This window comes from Xiphias gladius, chromosome 4, assembly GCF_016859285.1.
Source record: "Xiphias gladius isolate SHS-SW01 ecotype Sanya breed wild chromosome 4, ASM1685928v1, whole genome shotgun sequence".
In the NCBI taxonomy this organism is placed as follows: domain Eukaryota; kingdom Metazoa; phylum Chordata; class Actinopteri; order Istiophoriformes; family Xiphiidae; genus Xiphias; species Xiphias gladius.
In genome coordinates, this window is record NC_053403.1 from 15,686,141 (window position 1) to 15,704,971 (window position 18,831).

At 39.5% G+C, this 18,831-nt stretch overlaps 1 protein-coding gene across 1 annotated transcript; it reads left to right on the forward strand.

Moving 5' to 3' along the window:
* The first annotated feature begins 167 nt into the window (after positions 1-167).
* stum (stum, mechanosensory transduction mediator homolog) lies at positions 168-18,039 on the forward strand. The gene is made up of 4 exons (XM_040126193.1): positions 168-1,265; positions 10,921-11,103; positions 13,508-13,516; positions 15,112-18,039. Exons 1-4 carry the CDS (start codon positions 1,058-1,060, stop codon positions 15,144-15,146), a joined length of 435 nt encoding a protein of 144 aa, XP_039982127.1. The 5' UTR covers positions 168-1,057; the 3' UTR covers positions 15,147-18,039.
* Positions 18,040-18,831: the final 792 nt, after the last annotated feature.

Sequence of the window (18,831 nt, forward strand, 5' to 3'; positions counted from 1 at the left end):
ATCATTAGATTAATGCACTGTTCCTTTAAATGGAGGGAGAAGATGGGGAGCGCAGGGTGGGAGGGAGAGACAGGGAGAGAGAGGAGAGAGAGAGAGAGAGAGAGAGAGAGAGAGAGGAGAGAGAGGGAGACCTAGTAGAAAAAGGGGGGTTGTAGTGTGCACTTTCCCTTCTCTGTCTTGGAGAGGGGTTTGTGGGTTGTGCGTGATTTTATAGCAAGAAAGAAAGAAAGAAAGAAAGAAAGAAAAAGTGACTTCAGAGGAAATTGCTGAAAATTGCTGCAGATCTTTTGAGGATTTTTCTGAAGACATTCTAACAATTTTAAGGAGGAACTGCCACTGAGTCAGCATTCCCTAAGAACATGATGGACATGGAAACAAATGGCAGATACCACTGATGTCTGATGAGACAGTGTGGTCACTTCAAGGGATTTAAGGGAAGATAGGTCAACAGTCTTGAAGAAAAAAAAAATCTTACTTCCCTTTCTTGCTTGGACATAAACAGCTACAAGTATGAGGTGACTTTTCCGGCAGAACTTCAGGATCTGTCGAAGAAATTGTTGAAGATAACTGCTCTCCAGGGTAGACGGAAATTCACATGAATATTGATGAAAAGCTTTTAGGCACCAGAATATTCTTTGGATAAGTCTAAAGGTTTTCAAAGTTGACTTTGGGAAAATATTACAGGATATTTCATTGTAGTCCTCTGGAATAGAATTAAGCATTTCTGGTTATTCTGTGGACACAGATAGATTTTTCTTACCATAGATTGACACTACTTTTAGACAACTTGTTGATGTTGCTATTTATGTGCTAATGAATGTTATGTACTTGTGAGCCAGCTGCTGACATGTTCAGGTGAAAATCTGAGCTAATTCTCTGAGGATACAATCAATCACCATTGAATATTTTTGCCTTCTACTGAATCACCGTAATCTTAATCCAGAGAGAGAGGAACTGGGAGGAAAAATTCTAGTACTTTGGCAGCAACCTCCAAATTATTCCCAACTAGTTTTAGTCTTTATTCATAGAACAGAGAGAGGAAAAGACAAGAAGTAAGATGGCACAGAAAGGAGGAACAGAGCAGGGGCGTGTTAAGACAGGGGACAATTTTGGAGCCAAAGCCATGGCGGGGGCCCCCACAGCCGGCGGAGGAGTGGTGGTGGAGGTCAGGGAGAAGAAGGGACCTCTGCGGGCTGCGATACCCACCATGCCTTTCCCTCTGGCTGTCATCTGTCTGTTTCTGAACACCTTCATACCTGGACTCGGTAAGTTGGGAATCAGGCTTACCTCGTCTCTCCATGTGGAATTCATTCTGAATTCATCTTTTTTGCATAAGGAGGCTGGAAAGTGATGGACCATCTGTCTCTTTTTCCTGACTTGTAACACCTCAGTCTTTCTTTATGTGTTCCTCTGTATGAAAGAAAGAAAACCAAAGAGAGGAAATGTGAGAGAAAGTAAACACGCGGGGATTGAAAATAGCGATAGGGAAAAAAACTGAGAGGTCATGACACTGGAAGACCCACACAGACATGGAGAGCTTGTAGACATGATGCGAACAGGCATGCCACCAAAGAACAGGATAAACAAACATGAAGGCAAAAAAAAAAAGTTAAATAAATAACAGAGGGGAATGAGGAGTGACCCTGAAAACTTCATGGGCAGTGACAAGTTAAAATTAGGTTGGAAAAAAAAAATTCCTCAGACTGCTAACGGGAGTTATTTTTACTCATCCTTGGGAAGAAACTGCAAATATTAAAATACATCTGTGCATTTTCCTGTATGCCTGCATACATATGAAAAAGGGTGAGAAAGATAGTGGGAGACCCCATTCACACTTTGTGTTACAATAAGAGTGTCAGATACACACAGTAAATACACACAGCCCCAGTCTGCCAGGTGTTAATGCACACGGTAAAAGTGGTGTCTGGATTTCGCGACTGCAGGCAGAAATGTCCGGTTTCATCATCATGGGCAGCAACATTATCACAGCAGGCAGAGACATCACCACTGTGGGCAAACTCAGCATTTACATCATTATAATGGGCTGAGACCTTGACATTGTAGCCGCTGTTATGCTGGCAACTTTTAGCTCGTTGTGGAAGACGCTGAAAAAAAAAAAACTGTATAAAGTCGTGTATTTAGTTTACAAATAACAAACTGTTATTGTGAAGTATGACATTCCAGCTAGACTCTTTCAGATTCTGCCTGTTCAGATTCGGCCAGCAGTGATAAATTGATGTCCTCTCTCTTGCCTCCCTGAGGATCATAGAAGATGATCCACTCTGCAGCAAAGATACCGTTTCATTTGGAGGAGGCACCTACCCAACGAATCAATGCATTTGCTGTAGTTTTTGTGCTCAAGGTCGCTATGGGGAAGGAACGGCCACGACATATCCAACACACATTGTATACATGTAAATGCAGTCATCCAGATCTGAATTGCGTTTTATTGCTGTATAGGTCCAGTGTAGATAAGGTCAAGGAGTCATATGTAAAAATCTCACCAGACTCTGATTATTATCTCTGCGGAGAAGGTCATGTTTTTTGTCTCATTTGTCTGGTTTGTCAGATATTTCACAGATTATCTCAAAAACTACCCAAAGGAGTTCAAAGATAGGTAGTAATAAGTAGTAGAAAGGAAGAACTGATTAGTTGTTGGTCGCAGACAGCGATAAAACGCTTTCTCTCGGTTTTTCATGTATAAAATATTTGAGTCATAACATAAGTTTGTTATTGACCCTGAAAGAAAGTTTGCTTTTGGATATTCCATTTTCTTAATGTATACCTAACAAAATTCTTGTTGCCAGTTTGAAATACACTGCCGTGACTCTTGGACACAGTCTGCACATGTACAACTCTAAGCTATCCTACGGAATTCAACGCAATTTGAGCCAGTGTGTTATAACAGCAGCACCATCAATTCAAGTGGCTGTAACTCAGTAGTGCCGAGTCTGACTCACTCACATTTACACAGTCCACCCTTGTTTAAAGCCCTAATACCGCCAGGATTCAGCTATTCTCTGAAAATCCATCTGAATGTCACTCTGTGTATATTTTGATGCGAATCAGAATACGAATCCAGATGCAAATCATTTTCTATTATTAGGACGTCTCTTCCTCCCACTCTACCTTTTCCCTCTAATTTACAGTGTTTAATCCTCCACTCGATCGGAGGTCTGTCAGTGGTTGTATAGTAAGATTATGTAACATCATCTGGTAGCTAAAGACACACACAAACACTCTCTCTCTCACACACACACACACACACACACACACACACACACACATACACAGACACAGCAGGCAGCATCAGCCTTATCGATATGTTGATCCTCACTTTGTACATAACAAAGCCTGTGGAGCCAGACTGACACGTGTACACACAGACAAAAACACACACACGTGTACACACATACACACACACACACACACACACTGTCTAATGTACTGTATCCACTGGCGCCGAAATCCTACTCACACTAATACAACATTGTTAAATAAGCACATGAAGACAGATCATCAATTGTACCCATCCCACCCAACCTCTGAAGGAACCGTGAGAATGATGTCTCCATAGCATAAGTCTCCAAGGAGTCATGACCAACAGACACACACGTTGCTCATGGTGTGTGTGTGTGTGTCCTCTCCTCTTCATCTCTTCCCTCTTCTCCTTTTCTTTGTGCTTTCTCTGTCATCTTTTCATTCTCTCTCTCTCTCTCTATCTCACGATGACACAAATTCATCCCCTTATATTTGCTGTAACCTTTTCACAATAATTGTTGAATTACCGACTGCTTGAAAATGTCACAAAGAGCCGTGTAATAAAACAGGGTCAGCGAACACCTTGACCGAGATAATCAGTTTTCCAGGCTTTTTGGTAGAAATGTTGCCGTGACATATTGTCTTAAAAACTCTCCCCAACAACAAAATCAACAATGCAACATCCATCTAGGTGTGTGCTTGTGTGTGTACAGTGCGAATGTGTGTGTAGGTTTGCCTTAATACCTTGACATTTCATTGAATAGCTGCGGCTAGTTGCCATGACAACACTGACTGAAATGAACACAATGTATCGTGTGTCAGTGCCATTTGGATGTAATTGACTGAGACTGAAAACAGCGTCTTGCTCTATTCAACCTACCAACCAAATCAGAATTTAGAAATGTGTAATTGAATTTGGACGAGAGCCAGACTAGAACACAATATCCTGCAAACATGTAGACCCACAGGTGTATAAGTACTGCAGATACATACAAACATTCACATATACAAAGAGTGCAAGCACAATGACAAATTATGTGGGACGCCTTTATATCACCACAGATAGCACCTGCATTCTTTTGTTTTATGTCTGTAACATCGCTGTGAAAAGAGCTTATATGCAAAGTAACAGTTCCTGCATCACTGAAACATAAGAACGCTCCAGAACTGGAAATACTGGGCTTTCAAAACCCAAGTCACATTTCCTGAAGATAACATGGTTAAGGTAACTTAGTGTGTTCATCATATATCTCATTCATGTTTCAAATTGCTGAACATTTGTCCTCTATAATACTACTTTTCGTCCGCACTGGAAATAAATAGTGCTGTCTATGGTTCTGAAACAACAGCTAAGCAATAGTTAGAAAATAAAGAAAATAAAAGAGCAGATAACATTTAAAAATGCACGAAATTTATTTACATATTTTGCCAATATGGGAGGTCCCAGGTCCGGCACAAATTAAGACTGTAATGTTGACATGGCAACGGGGACACTCCCCTCATTTATGAGTGGGATGTTTTAATATATATATCTATATGTATATATATATATATATATATATATATATATATCTATATGTATATATATATATATAAAGTCTGAGACCACTTTCACACTTGGACAGTGGTCTCAGACTTTATCTGTCTAGGCAGATAAAGTGTTGTCTGTCAAGGAATAGTTGCTAATAAACATGTTTTTTAACTGTGGACAGAGCCAGGCTCGCTGTTTTCCCTGCTTCCACTCTTAATACTAAGGTGAATCGCCTTTTGGCTCTAGCTCCATACTTAATGCACAGACATGAGAGTGGTATCGATCATCTCATCCAACTCTCCGAAAGACAGCGAATATGAATATTCCACAGAATGTTGACTTACTTGTTTATGTTTAGGCAACTAAAAGTACTTGATTTTGGTTAAGAAAAGATTGTGATTATGATTAAAAGAAACAAATGTTGATTGTTGGTACTCAGTGTTAAAGGTCAGATTGTTTCCTAAGTGAGCCTCAAATGTGAGGAAAAGAGTATGTTTCCAGACCCAGAGCTCTACACTGAGTGGGAGAATTCAAACTGAATCAATTAATAAAATCAAACTTGTTTTTTTTAAAAACACATTAATACTTTCAACATATTGAGGAGTGAGTTAAAAGCTATTGGTGAGTACAACAGAGGCTGTTAGTCTGTGCCGTGTAGCCTGATTAATGAGCTGTTGGTTTGTAAATAATTACACATACTTATCGTGGAGGAATCTACAGCTCTCTAGCTGAGTTGTGGTCTTTACCATAAGAGGACTGGAAAGTGAGAGACTTTGACCAAGAGAGCCAAAATGAATATATGATTTAGCCCTCAGTGTGAGTGTGTGGGAGGTACAGGTCACGTGTGTGTGTGTGTGTGGGGGGATCTATGTGTGATTTGTGTGCGCACGTGTGTGTGATTGATGGTATGTGATATTGGAGACACTGCATCAGTTTACTCGGTCATGTTGATATCTTGCCTCTGGATGCTTGTGAGTGCTTGTGTGTGCTTGTGTGTGTGTGTGTGTGTGTGTGTGTGTGTGTGTGTGTGTGTGTGTGTGTGTGTGTGTGTGTGTGTGTGTGGTTTGGGACTACTATCATTAAGAGGACCAAGTGGGCTCACAACAAAAGTAAGATTAGGAAAAAGCTAAGGTTGATTATGATTTCGCTGTGGGTGAAAAGTCACAGTTACTGTAGACTAGAGCTGGGTCTAGGTTTGGGGTTACGATTAGGCTCATGGACATGTGGAAAATGTTCAAGGGTTCATTTTAGGGTTTGGGGAAAAGGATTTCTCTCTAACTTGGCACTTGCTTTATTGGTCTCTGGAAATCACCACCCATATTGTGTATGGCATGCACAACATAACCATATTGTTTATTAAACAGCTGCTGCTGAGAAGTGTTGCAAAGAGATGTAATCATGTCTGATGCCAGGATGGTTTCTCTAATGAACTGATCTGTCACATTGCCAATAGTCCTGATGTTGTTTTTGTAGATGAAGGCCAAAGAGAAGTTTTAATCCTAGGGATAGGCTGTATTTTTCGACCTGTATATGGATTAAACGTTTTCTGATAAAGTCATCAAACACCAGTTCCCGGTTGCAAATATCACTTAGCCCCAGTAAAATTTGAAAAGACTCAAAGAATGAATATCAGGAAATTATTTTCATGGCATTCATTTATTCGCAAGGCCTGCCAGCTCAGCCAAAGGCTCATGTAATGCTCATGCTCTATGGGGCCCAAAAACATAGAAGCCAGAGAAAACATGAAGAACTTTTTTGGTGTCCAGTATACATCCAGAGAGTAACTTTCAATGAAAACGATGGAGTGATATTCTGTTTTCTTTTAAAAAAGCTATCCTGGTTTTGGAGTTTCTTAAAAGCATCTGCGACTGAGCTGTGCTGAGTAATTTTGCTGTTGAGTGATAAGTAACGTAATAACATTTTCAATCTGTGATATCTACTTGGTTATATTTTTCAAGCAATTTTCCCAGCACTGCTTTACAGCACACCTTTCCTTCTCCTTTAATTGTTCCCTTTCTTTCTCTGCTTCCCTCTGTTTTGTGCTCTCCTTCTCTTTCTGTCTTTTTCACACTTACACTCCATCATTAACCTCCCACACTACCAGTGGGGGCTCTGTAGAGTTCTTTCTGTAATTATAGACATTAGTCTGGGTAATATCTAGGCACACACACACACACACACACACACACACAGACACACACACACACACACACACACACACACAATCTCCCACATGTGACGTCTATAGGATCAAAGAGCATTTCAGACATGGAGCAATGTTAGAGCAGATTTGTAACAGAGGGGTTTTAAAGATTTATTAAACCTTTATTATTGCAGGGGGAGAAGTGATGAGCCCATATATATATTCTTTTTTTTTATCCGTCTCCACACATTCATGCACAGCGAGCTATTTCTTTGATGGCTGGCCTTTCTATTCCGATCAGTTATGGGCAGTTTGAAAGGCTCCGTAAGAGCTCAGCAGCTACAAAGTGTGGACTTAAATAATTGAATTATTTCAATGTTTTGAGTTTGCCTGTTATGTAGAATGAATCTTACACTAATAAAAGATTATATGTGGTCATTTTGGATATTTCATAACTTCTGCTCACGAAACAAAGAGATATTGGTAGGATAATGAGAAAGCGCAGAAATATGATGCTAATGCTGCCGGTGGCCCATAATAGCAAAAGTCAGTTTGACAGTAAGTTAAAGTTGCTCTAATTAATTATTTTTATGCTAGAAATGGATCAAATGACTACATGCACTACTTCGTAGTGATGAAACCACAGAGAATTATCACCCAACACTGTGGTTCCCCTCAGCTCTTTCAAGCGCTTTAGCGTCTTTCAGGTCATTGTTTTGTTTTTATGACCCACATCATTAGTATTTTGGTCCATTCTTATCACTCTCGTGTACTTTTGAGCCACAGCAAGCAGCTATTGTCGGCTAAAAAAACACTTTTAAAACCCACTGTAGCTATCGACCCAGCACCATATGACAAACAAATAGAATTAGCGACTAGCTGGTGAATATAGTGGAGCATTTAGCAGCTAAAGAGAGAGATATTTCCTGAGTTAATGAAGACCAAGAACAGAGGTAAAAGGAAAAAAATATTGGACCTAGATTCATTCCACTAGAAAAGGTTGTAATATATCAATCCTACAGCTTGTTTCTCCTGCCTCCAAGTAGCCAATTAAATTTTTTTTGCAGTTTAAGGCATTTTCAAAGCAAAAACAAAAACTATTCATTGATTCCAGTTTCTCAGATTTGCACATTTGCTCATTTTCTTGAATACTGGCAGGTTTTGGACAGTGGGTCAGAAAAAACAAGTAATTTGAAGATATCACTTTGGGCTCAATGCTTTTTACCATTTTATACACCAAATGATAAATAAAGTAACCATGAAAATACTCAGCAGATTAAACAATAATGAAAATGACCATTATCTGCAGCCCTAATGTACATGTTGATCATCAAATATCCATTTTAATTAACACGTGACCGGTACCTGACAAAGAGAACAGAACTTGGAAGTCACACAGAAAAACTGAAAGTAGCCACCAGGCCATATAAATCCTGTTGTACATGCCAAAAGCTCAGATGGAAGTGATGTGTAACCATCAGCCACCAGCTTGCTGTCAATCATGGCTCGTGTCTGGAGGTGGGAAGCTCCACCAGCAGCCAGAGCATCTGCTGGTGGGTGTGACCTGAAAATTTCTCTGTCTGATCAGACCATATTGGCTCTGGGAGGAAGCTCATTTTAGCCCACTGTTGCTCTTTCTGTGAGGGGCTTTGAAATGAGCATCGACTCAAAGTTTGAAAGGAAAAGTAAATGTCTAATTCATCTCTCTCTTTCCCCATGCACAGGATGTCTTCTATTTTTTGCTTTGATGGGGCGGCTTGCTATTCTGGGATTGAGCTAACTCCACAAGGTTGACTCTTTGGAAGCCATCTAGATAAGGCCAGTGTAAGCCATGCTAAAGCAAATATTATGGTGTACATTCTGAATTGTCAGAGATTATGGGACACATTGAGTATATCAGGTATGCCTGTGTTTGTATAGAAAGATTCATTGTGGCGGTGTTCTAAGTTTTTAATTTGCCTGCTAACTTAAAACTAATCAGAAAGAGAGATGTGGAACTAGAGGAATTGACAGAGAGGAAAACAGAGAAATAGACTGAGAGAGAGAAAGCGTCAAGGAACTAACTTCCACACGAGCTGACTTTGGCCTTTCCCCGCTCCCGAGAAACATGACGGAGCTGGCAGTCTGGCCGTTCTTATTCCTCCCTCCCCCCACCTGTTCGGCTTGCACTGTTATTTTGAATTTTTTTCCAAAGTCACAAGAAATGGAGCTAGCAGAAAGAGAAGGGCCAAGATCATGAAGCACACAACGCCCACCAGGCATTTCCTGCATCGCATACAGTTTTACGCAGCATTCAGTTCAGTATTTACAAAAAGGCACACATTTAGACAGTTTTACAAAAATACTCAACGAGACTGACTAAATTCTGAATAAATACTAACCAAATGAAAGAGTGCAAATACTAGGCTGCTGAACCAAAAGACAAACTAATGTCTTATTTCATTCAGCTAATTTTGACCAGCCTGTTTACGGACAGTTTTAACAACAACCACTGAAATGCAGAATCACATTGAGGTTCTTTACACAGTCTGAATGCAAGAGATGCTCATCGTTTAGAATTAAAACCTTGCACATTTATACAAGCCCCATGGTCGGCAGATAAAGCACACTAAATGAAATCTGCAACATCTCTCGAATAATGTCTCAAGACTCAAGGGTAAGATTCATAAAATGTAAAATTTTAAATCCATCTTTCATCACCATGTACTGTATATCTGTACCAAGTTTCATGATAATCCACACAGTAATTATTAAGATGTTTTGCTAAAAAAGTCAGGGGATCAGCAAACTTAGTAGGTTTTGGGGACCTTGAATTACTGTACAAAATTTCATGGAGTTCCATCTATTAGATGTAGAGATATTTCCAGCAAGTCCTCCAACCTGAACAACCTTATAGGTAAAATAAACTGTAAACATTTGCTTTGTTGCCCTGGGTAGTATTATATACAGGGATGAGGACAGTTGTGGATTGAAGCTGCTCCACAAAGCGTTATCTCAGACGGGCCACTCAGCGTTCCCAAGTACGTGAGTCAGTATTTAAGTGGCCACTGTTGGCCATGGCTGCAGTGGATCTATGCCTTGGAAAAGAGCACAGAAAGACATGGTCACACTGATACTCACATCCACTGTTACGGAGCTGAAAAAGGATTATCTCTGTGGACAATCCTTGTCTGCCTGAGTGAAATCCAATTTCACTCCTCTTCCTGTTATCTGGAGACCTGGACTTTCCCAGAACCTGCTCACTGTACAGTATATCCACTGTGTGTGTGTGTGTGTGTGTGTGTGTGTGTGTGTGTGTGTGTGTGTGTGTGTGTGTGTGTGTGTGTGTGTGTGTGTGTGCTGTGCATGAGGTAGGTGTAAATCTCACACTTACACACGAATCACATTCATTACGGAATTTTTCCATGACAACATCCCTTCATGAATAAGATACACACACTGTATATAAGCTATGATTTTACTCTCTATATCTCAGGTCTGCCTCATATTATCAATTGTATATTTAGATTTGGCTACTTAGCTATCATCGTAACAGCCCACAGTGTTTTGGGGGGCATTATCTCACACTGACTCTCTTACTAGCAGTGTTTGTTTGAGTCCTAAAATATTGCATAAAGTTTTGGACAACATAAAAGCCAAATGTGGTCATTGTGAGCATGTTAGAATGAGCAAGCACCGCTGCGAATCACATGCTCACCTCTCTTTTTCAGTAGAGGTAAGCACGTATCTCTCCTGGTTTATTTCACTGGAAAGTCTGGAATCTGCTGTCTGGTACATTTCACTGGAAATTAAGCAGAGCGGAAAACTTCAAAAGTCTTTGATCATGTTGGGCTGGACACATAATGCAATTAAATGCAGTGATATAAAAGCCGTTTTTTTTTTTTTTTTTTTTAGCATTACAGTTGTTTAAAAAAAAAAAACTTTCACTGAACTGTGTGGGTTTCGTTTTTTCGTAACAAGATGTTTCGCTGGTTTTGTCCCACAGGTACCTTCATCTCAGCGTTCACAGTACTGTGTGGAGCTCGCAGTGAGCTGATCTCAGAGCGAGGCGTGTGCTGTGTGTTCTGGCTCAATGTGGCAGCAGCCCTGATCCAGATACTGACAGCTGTCATCATGGTTGGATGGATCATGAGCATCTTCTGGGGAATGGACATGGTCATCCTGGCAAGTCAGTAGCTGTCGATCTGTGTTTATCTCTCTGGCTGACAGGCTTCTCTTCTGTTTTCTTCACCTCTCTTTTTTTAATCTTAGTCTTGTGTCCTTTACCTTTGTCTGTCTCACACGTACCACGCAGGTCCAGCAAAGTCCAGGCAAACAATAATAAAATTTTTACAGCATGAAAATCATATTATAATACTTTCAGTCTGTAAGTAATAATCTGTCTTTATTTCAGGCATCTGAGTTAAGCACTGGTGTCATGAAAAGGTCAGGGTTAGAGTCTGTAGCGATGTACGACATAGTGCAATTCAATCTTTGTCAGTTTCAGTTATTGGTTTGTGTCTTTTCTCACACCACAAAAAGTGTAAAGTTCAGTTTCCAAGGTATTTTTAGTAATAATTTAAAGGATAAGTCTAGTGATATTGAATTTTTTTCTATTAAAAAAACCCAGCAATGTATTGGTCCTACTAACAAATATTGTCTGTGCCACCGATGCCTGATATATATCATTCTCCTGTGACATAAATCTCTATTGTTGTCCAAAACGCATTGGAATATGTATCATTAAATAAATATTTATTTATTTACTGTTCGACCTTCATAAATTATACCGTAGTTTGCAGGCTGAAATACTGTAAATTAATACCAGCAGTAAGCAGGACCGTGTATCTGTCGCATCTGTCTCATATTCAGGCGTGCAGACACTTTTTCAAATTGTGCAAAAACTATTAAAAAACACATCAGTGAGCGTAATGATGACGCTTATGGGCACTGTAGTTTATTTTGAGTAACATTTGCCAAAAACTACAGTGCCCAGCTGTTTTAGGGAACCATTTACCCCTTTTTGAAAAAAAGACAATTCATCTTCAGTGGAAACCAGTGGCTCAGACAGTCTGGGGAATTCGGAAAGCATTGACAGACTAACTTATTGTTGTTTTAGATCTTTTCCTGGGATTTGTGGACAATAACAAAAATATGGAATATTGCCAACGTTATCCTTGGCAATAAAGTCATCTGTTCGGAAAAAAATTCAAATTAGGAGCTCCCCAAAATATAAGGGTCTTATATTTTTCCTGCAGAAACACCTGATGTGAGAAAGAGAGAAAGAAAGAAAGAAAGAAAGAAAAAGAAAAGAAGGAGAAGCAGAGCTAGATGCAGAGACAGAGAGGTTGGGTAATTTTACTGCCTCCTCTGTCAGAAAGTAGTGTTTTCTCCTCAGGCATTGGTGCATGAACAAGTGGTGACACACACCACATACACACACACACACACACACACACACACACACACGCACACACACACACACACACACACACACACACACACACACACACACACACACACACACACACACACACATTACCACAGTAATGTCTACTTTGTGTATGTATGAGTGTGCGTGTTTGAGGTGGTTGCTGCCTGCATGCAGCATCCAAATGTGTACATGCCTGCAAGAGTCCGTGCGTGTTTATGTGTGTGTGAGGTACAGTAACTGTGTGTGTAGGAGTGAGCAGCCCCTCTGGTGTGTTTTTTGTTCACTGCCCCCCACTGTTTTTCAGGTCTCTGGGCCAACGTCTTACTCAACTGTTGCTGCAAAAATCTACACTCCTGTTAGAGCTTGTGGCAAGCAGCGTATTGAATGTTTATATTGAATATGAAAACCATTTTTCTGATAGCACTGAAGGTCAGATTCTCATGCTGAAATCATGCATGCTCTTAGCTTCTAAGATCAATTATTATTCAACTATTCAGCGCCACAATACATGTCTTTGGAGATTTGGGATTCAGGCTCTTATTGAGTTATTCCCTTGTTCTTCCTCCATGCAATGAATCACTCTGATAATGTGGCATATTAATCAGATTTTTCCTTCCCTGTCTTTCTATCCATCGCTAATGAGCCTGTGTTGCATTTGATCATTGTATTCTTTCTTTCCATACCTCCATCTCTAAGAACACTCTCTCTTCTCTTTCTCCCTCTATCTAATGATCATGGTATTATCTTCCTCCCACCGATCGCCTTCCTTCTGCCTTTCTCTCTATTTAATGACTGTTCCTATTTGATCTTCCTCCTCCTCTTTCCCGCTCAGATTATTCCTCCCACACTCTGCCTGCCCCGCAGTCTCCCTCTCCTCCTCAGTTTCTTCTTCAGTTTTTGTTTTTTACTTGCATCATCTCCCTCTTTTCCTGTCTCCAACTCTCCATATGTCATGCGTATAAATCACACAAGGTCAGATCAGATTTGATTTTCTCCTTGAAAGTTCCTAGAGTGCTCTGTTTTGCCTGTTTGTGTTATTTCAATACAGTCCCCTTCACAAATACATAGAGTGTTTTAAAAGTGTTAAACAAATCATGACTAACTGTCTCTTTCTTGTCTCTTCTCTCCTCCCTCTGCTTTCCTTCTTCATGAACCAAAGTTTCTGATGGTAGGTGTTTCTTTTTTCCTTCACTCACTATCAACAGTTTCCCAGTGAGCTGGTAAAATTGTGGAATGATGCAGAAGCATGTCACAGACATAAGGAATAGTCAGCTTGACTAAAATTAACATAGATATTGAGTACACCAAAACAAATAAGCCAGGCTTAGAAATAACATTTATTCAGAACTTTCTCATGATCTTTCATCTCCACTGTACAGGAATTACAAAGTATGTTTGGTATCCTCACAAAGCCGGCCTAATTCTCACGAGTTCAAGCCTCAAAGTTCATTCTTGTCCTTGGAAATAGTACTTCATCCCTAGATGGTGTTTGGTGAGTTGTCATGGAGCTCTGCTGGCACATGAGCTCTTTTAGGACTTCTCATCTGTGTAGTCTTAAAAATAAAGTATCAAAGTTTGACAATAGTAGTTTGACAAAATAAACAAACAAATGCAAAGGTATACTTACTAAATTTTTTCAAAGGGTTGTATCACACAGTCTCACAGTAATCAACGGTTGGCGTTTGCTCAGTTGTCCCATCTAGTGATGAGGAGCCTGTGATGTGGTTGAAAGCTTTGTGACAACTGAGCAAACTTCATCTGCTTCAGCCGATAACTGAGACCAAATTTCCAGATTAACTGCCAAGATTTGTTTAAAAGTGCCATGTGGAATTTTTTGGGAAACTAAGTTATATTTACATTGTTGTTTTTAAAGCTTGAGTGTATCTATGAGGCCTGAAAAACTTGCTAAATGCATTTCAGATTTTTGGGAGAATTTGAAACCTACATCTACATCCATGTTTGCTTTCTAGCAGTCTTCTTCTTCTCTGCCTTTGCTGGCACATTGCTCAGGTTCTTGGAGTGCAACTGCCACCAACTGTTGATCAGTGGAATAGTGTGAAACCACCAGCAGAACTGTGTATCACGGAGCCCAAACGGCTGCGCCCTCGCCCATGTGGATGTGATGCCGACAAAATGGGGACCCACACTTCAAAACATTGCTCTATAGTGCTACTAAAAGTATAAAATTCAACAGGGCACCTTTAAAATCAGGAGGTAAAGATTAATAGGAGGAAATTCCTTTTGATGTTTCAGTTAGACAAGGACCTGTCCATGATTAACCTTAAATGACACCACTCCAAGCCAAATGTCTGTTGATCCTTACCAGATCACAGTGAGTGACGCAAAAACTTTTTTTGCTTTGTGAGGCTGTTCCCGTTCTGTTTTTAGAGATGTTCTCTCATTAATAGGAGAAGTTACCTAACCTTCACCGATGGAATTAAAGTTTCCAGTCTATCTGAAACTGTAGTACAAGCCACTCTGGGGAAGCTGGGTTAATGGCTAAACCTACCAGCCAATACCTGATAAGGCATTAGCTCTTAATTCCTTTTGGCTGTTGCCAACTTCTCTGCTTAGCTGAAATGGAGAAAGGCAATTACTGTCAAAAGTTCAAAATAAATATGGTGTAATTACATGTAGCTCTTTAAAGATTTAACTGGGGCCATAAAAGCCAGATGACAGTTTACAATGGTTATTTAAACAAGCAGTAAAACATATTTTTCTTTTCCCCTCCCTCCTTCTGCACCTCACCTTCCTCTTCCTTAGGCTGTAGAGACCAAGGTGTTCCCCAAGATGTCTGAGAGACGCCGCTCTCGAGTTACCTGATGGATCACGAAGAGAATTCGACCACTTTAACTTCGCTTACGCGCGACTTTTACCATTGTGATGTCCTGTAGCTGACAACAGAGAGAGGCAGAGACATGATGAAAATCGTTTAGTCAAAGTGAATCAAGTGACTGCTCTCTCTGAAAATATTTGATTGCTGGCTGCTGATTGGTCAACACCAGGCCACATTTAGATTTACAGTTAAAAGAAACAAGATGTGAAGAAGAGACTTAAACTGTACAAGAAATACAGTGGATAAGAAAAACAATGCATTTGTATTTTGTTGAGTAATTCTAACAGTGAATTTTAAATTTCTGTCTTTTGATATTTTTTATTTGATCAATTTGACTAAAACCACAAATCTGTAAAAACTTTAGGTTGACTACACATTTCTTACATGACATGATGGAATAAATAGAGAACAAAGGACGGTTTATTAGCCTGAGGTTGTGAGATAATTAAGACATTTATTTGCCAGTTTTGTATTTCTGTATTTTTGGCTTGTGAATTTTGCCAGAATGCAGTTGAAAAACAAAAAATATACAGAAAAAAGAACTACTTCAGCAAATGCTATCCCTAACAATGTTTCTGTAACGGGCATTTAGCTCAATGATGCATTACTTGTTATTTGGCTCAAAACAGTGTTTCCACGACCAGAGCTTCTACCGCCGCTGAATTGGCTGCCTGGTGCAGCTGTCACGCCGCTTAAAGCATGTAGTGTTTTTTTCAGTGTTAGATGTCAATGGATTTATTGGAGAGTTTTCTGTCACAGTTTACCGTTTAAGAGACTGACTTTAGCATTAGCCTCTAGTGCGTTTTAGTGGTCTGTCGATTGCGATATTTACACGATTTTGCTGCTCTGAAAAGTTACACTACATTTAGCTTTGAGGGGTTCGAGGCTCTCATTCTTAGACATGTTCAACGTTCTCTAAATGGTTAGGAAAACGGTGTTTACTTGTAAAACAGTCAGTTCTGCACTAGAGGGTTCACATTTAACAAAACATGTTCACTAAATCTGACGATCCCTGCGCACAGAATCAACAATTTTCAAGCACTGACTGTGGAACAAACATGTCTTCCTGTGGAGCATGTAATAAAACTATAAATGGCTCTAATACTTAATATTCAGTACAGACAGTTTGAATAATAACTTGATTATGATGAAGGTATTTGTAACTCTTCCATTAGTCTTTCTTTAGGTACAATACAGTGTTTTAACAGCAAACACACCTTTTACACGCTGTATCTCCATGTTGGTCACAGGATGTATTGTGTCCTGAAATTTCAGCGCCGTGTTAAAAATGACTCATCCTTCCTGACAATTATTTGATTTGAACTGTCATCAGAGTCAAAACAGTATTACACATCATTAAAGCACTGTATCTAGTTAACAGGTTTCAAAATATCAGCGCTCATTATTGGCCACTTTGGGGAACTTCCTGTCACTACGCTGTCTGTCACATTATGACAAAGATACAGCGACAGCAATTTCAGTGAGGTTTGTGACTGAGGTGCTTTGTTTGAACAGCTACATATTGGCTTGATGAGAGTCACTGTAAGTCAACAACTCCCATAAGCAACTCCAGTAGAAATGTTAAAATCATAAAATCTTATGGTTGTTGAATTCACAGTTGTTTCGAGTACAAAGCCAAAACACACACTATCTATATATCAGTGTGTGGGTGTTTGCGTGTATGTCTAAATGTGTGCAATATAGAGATTGGGGAATACTGTATATGGTCTGTAGGTCATACGTAAAGATGGACAATTCTATCATCTTCTAAACTCAGAAAGCTGTAGTATTTAACACAACCGCCTTGGAGGTATTGATCCAAACATGGCTTTTCTCATGATACCACACTGGCTTTCTTAAGCCTTGTATTATTGGCTTATATCCCTGATAAATATCCAAGAGCATCAAAAGTCAAACAGCTTTAAACGAAAAAGAATCAAACCAGCTAGCATGAGACATAACACTAACGGAAAGCTGTAAATCAAAATGCCTGCAAGTGCGAGTGCTCAGCTCAGTTAGTACTGCAAAAAGTGAATGGGCTCCAGCTGGGCTATGTATCCTTAAAACACGAGAGAACAGCAGATTATAGCCTCTTTTGTAATATTGGACAGATTCTGGAAATGTAATGCAGAATTTCTGGATAAAAAGTTGAGATAAATGTGTTTATGGTGAAATCTCAAAACTGTTTGTGCCTCTACAGAAATCAAACTTAATTTGCGTAATTTACGCTTGGATTTTCGCTCTTCGTCATTTGATTTCCTGCTGTTGATCTATCGCTCTCATTTTTTTTTTTTTTCACAATTATCTCTGTAGGTTTTAATTCATTGTCTTAGCCACATGCTGTTTTGAGAGTACTACTGTATTTTGGAGGACAACACTAATGTTTTTATGTTTTGACTGTGTGTATGTTGTACAGTTTTGGTGTGTGAGAAAGAAGATGATGATGTCTGTTATTCTGATGATATTTTATGCCTTACAGACGACCAGTGTTCTCCCATAAGTGTTTTTTGTAGCAGTGGTGCTGGAGTTTCTTTACTTTGTTTGGGTTTGGGTGCAGTTTATAGATCTGAAATAATTCGTTTTTGGACACTCTATTAGAATCAACCTTTCAACCCTAAATACTGACTTGGTTTCAGGGGGAATATTGACTCATTGTCAGGTTTTTTTCAATGATGATGGTGTTGTGTTTGCTTTTCGATTGTAGTATGAACATACTGCCATGTACAGATTTCTGCATGCATATCTTAGGTGTAAAATGACTGTATAGAGCAACAGACGCACACACACAGACTAACTTAACTATTTTAAGATTGTAGCTTAACTCTGTATCTTTGCAATATTGTTTTTATTTTATTTTTGAGGTGAATGATACAAAATCTTGCAAATAAAAAAAGTTTTGTTCTAATTACCGAGTACTGGTGATTGAATGGTGTATGTTTTTGATTCAACGTGAATCGGTATTAGTCGCAATTAACAGTAAGAGGTTGTTTTCCTTTGCTGAGCTGTTTCACAACAACTCACACTTGACTCCTCAGAAGTTGCTGCTGCAGGAGGGGAGAGTATTTCCTGTTTCCTGCGTTCCAGCTGGTTGAGGGACTCATCCTCTGAGACAGACAGGCAGACATGAGCAGGTTGTTTACCCTGATGGGTCTGAGCAATTTTGCAGTCAGTGTTTCTGATCACAAAATACTGTGCAATCATAGAGCAGCACTCACACTCGTATGTACAGTATCACTATGTGCACATTTTTATGCTAATAAATGATGTGTGAATTCACATCTGACTCATGAATATGCCTCTCTGGCTATGGCTGAGTTTGCAACTGAACATGACATGAAAGCTGTTAGCTGTGGTATCTTTGACATTTCGAATGTTTCCTTTTGCTACACAATTTGCTCTAAATTTAGTTGTTGTTTTTTTTTTTTTGGCAGTTTGTTTTTCAGGCAAATTTCTCACACAGAAACAATAATAGCTTTTCAGTGAGCATGGAGGGCACCTTTTCTTCTCGAGCAACACTGATGTTTAAACGCCATTTTTAATCATGCTAGCGGTGTGACTCTCTATGGCAACGTCTACAGTTGGTCCACCACAACTAAAGTATCTCAACAACTACTGAGATGACTGCCATGGTCCCAAGAGAATAAATC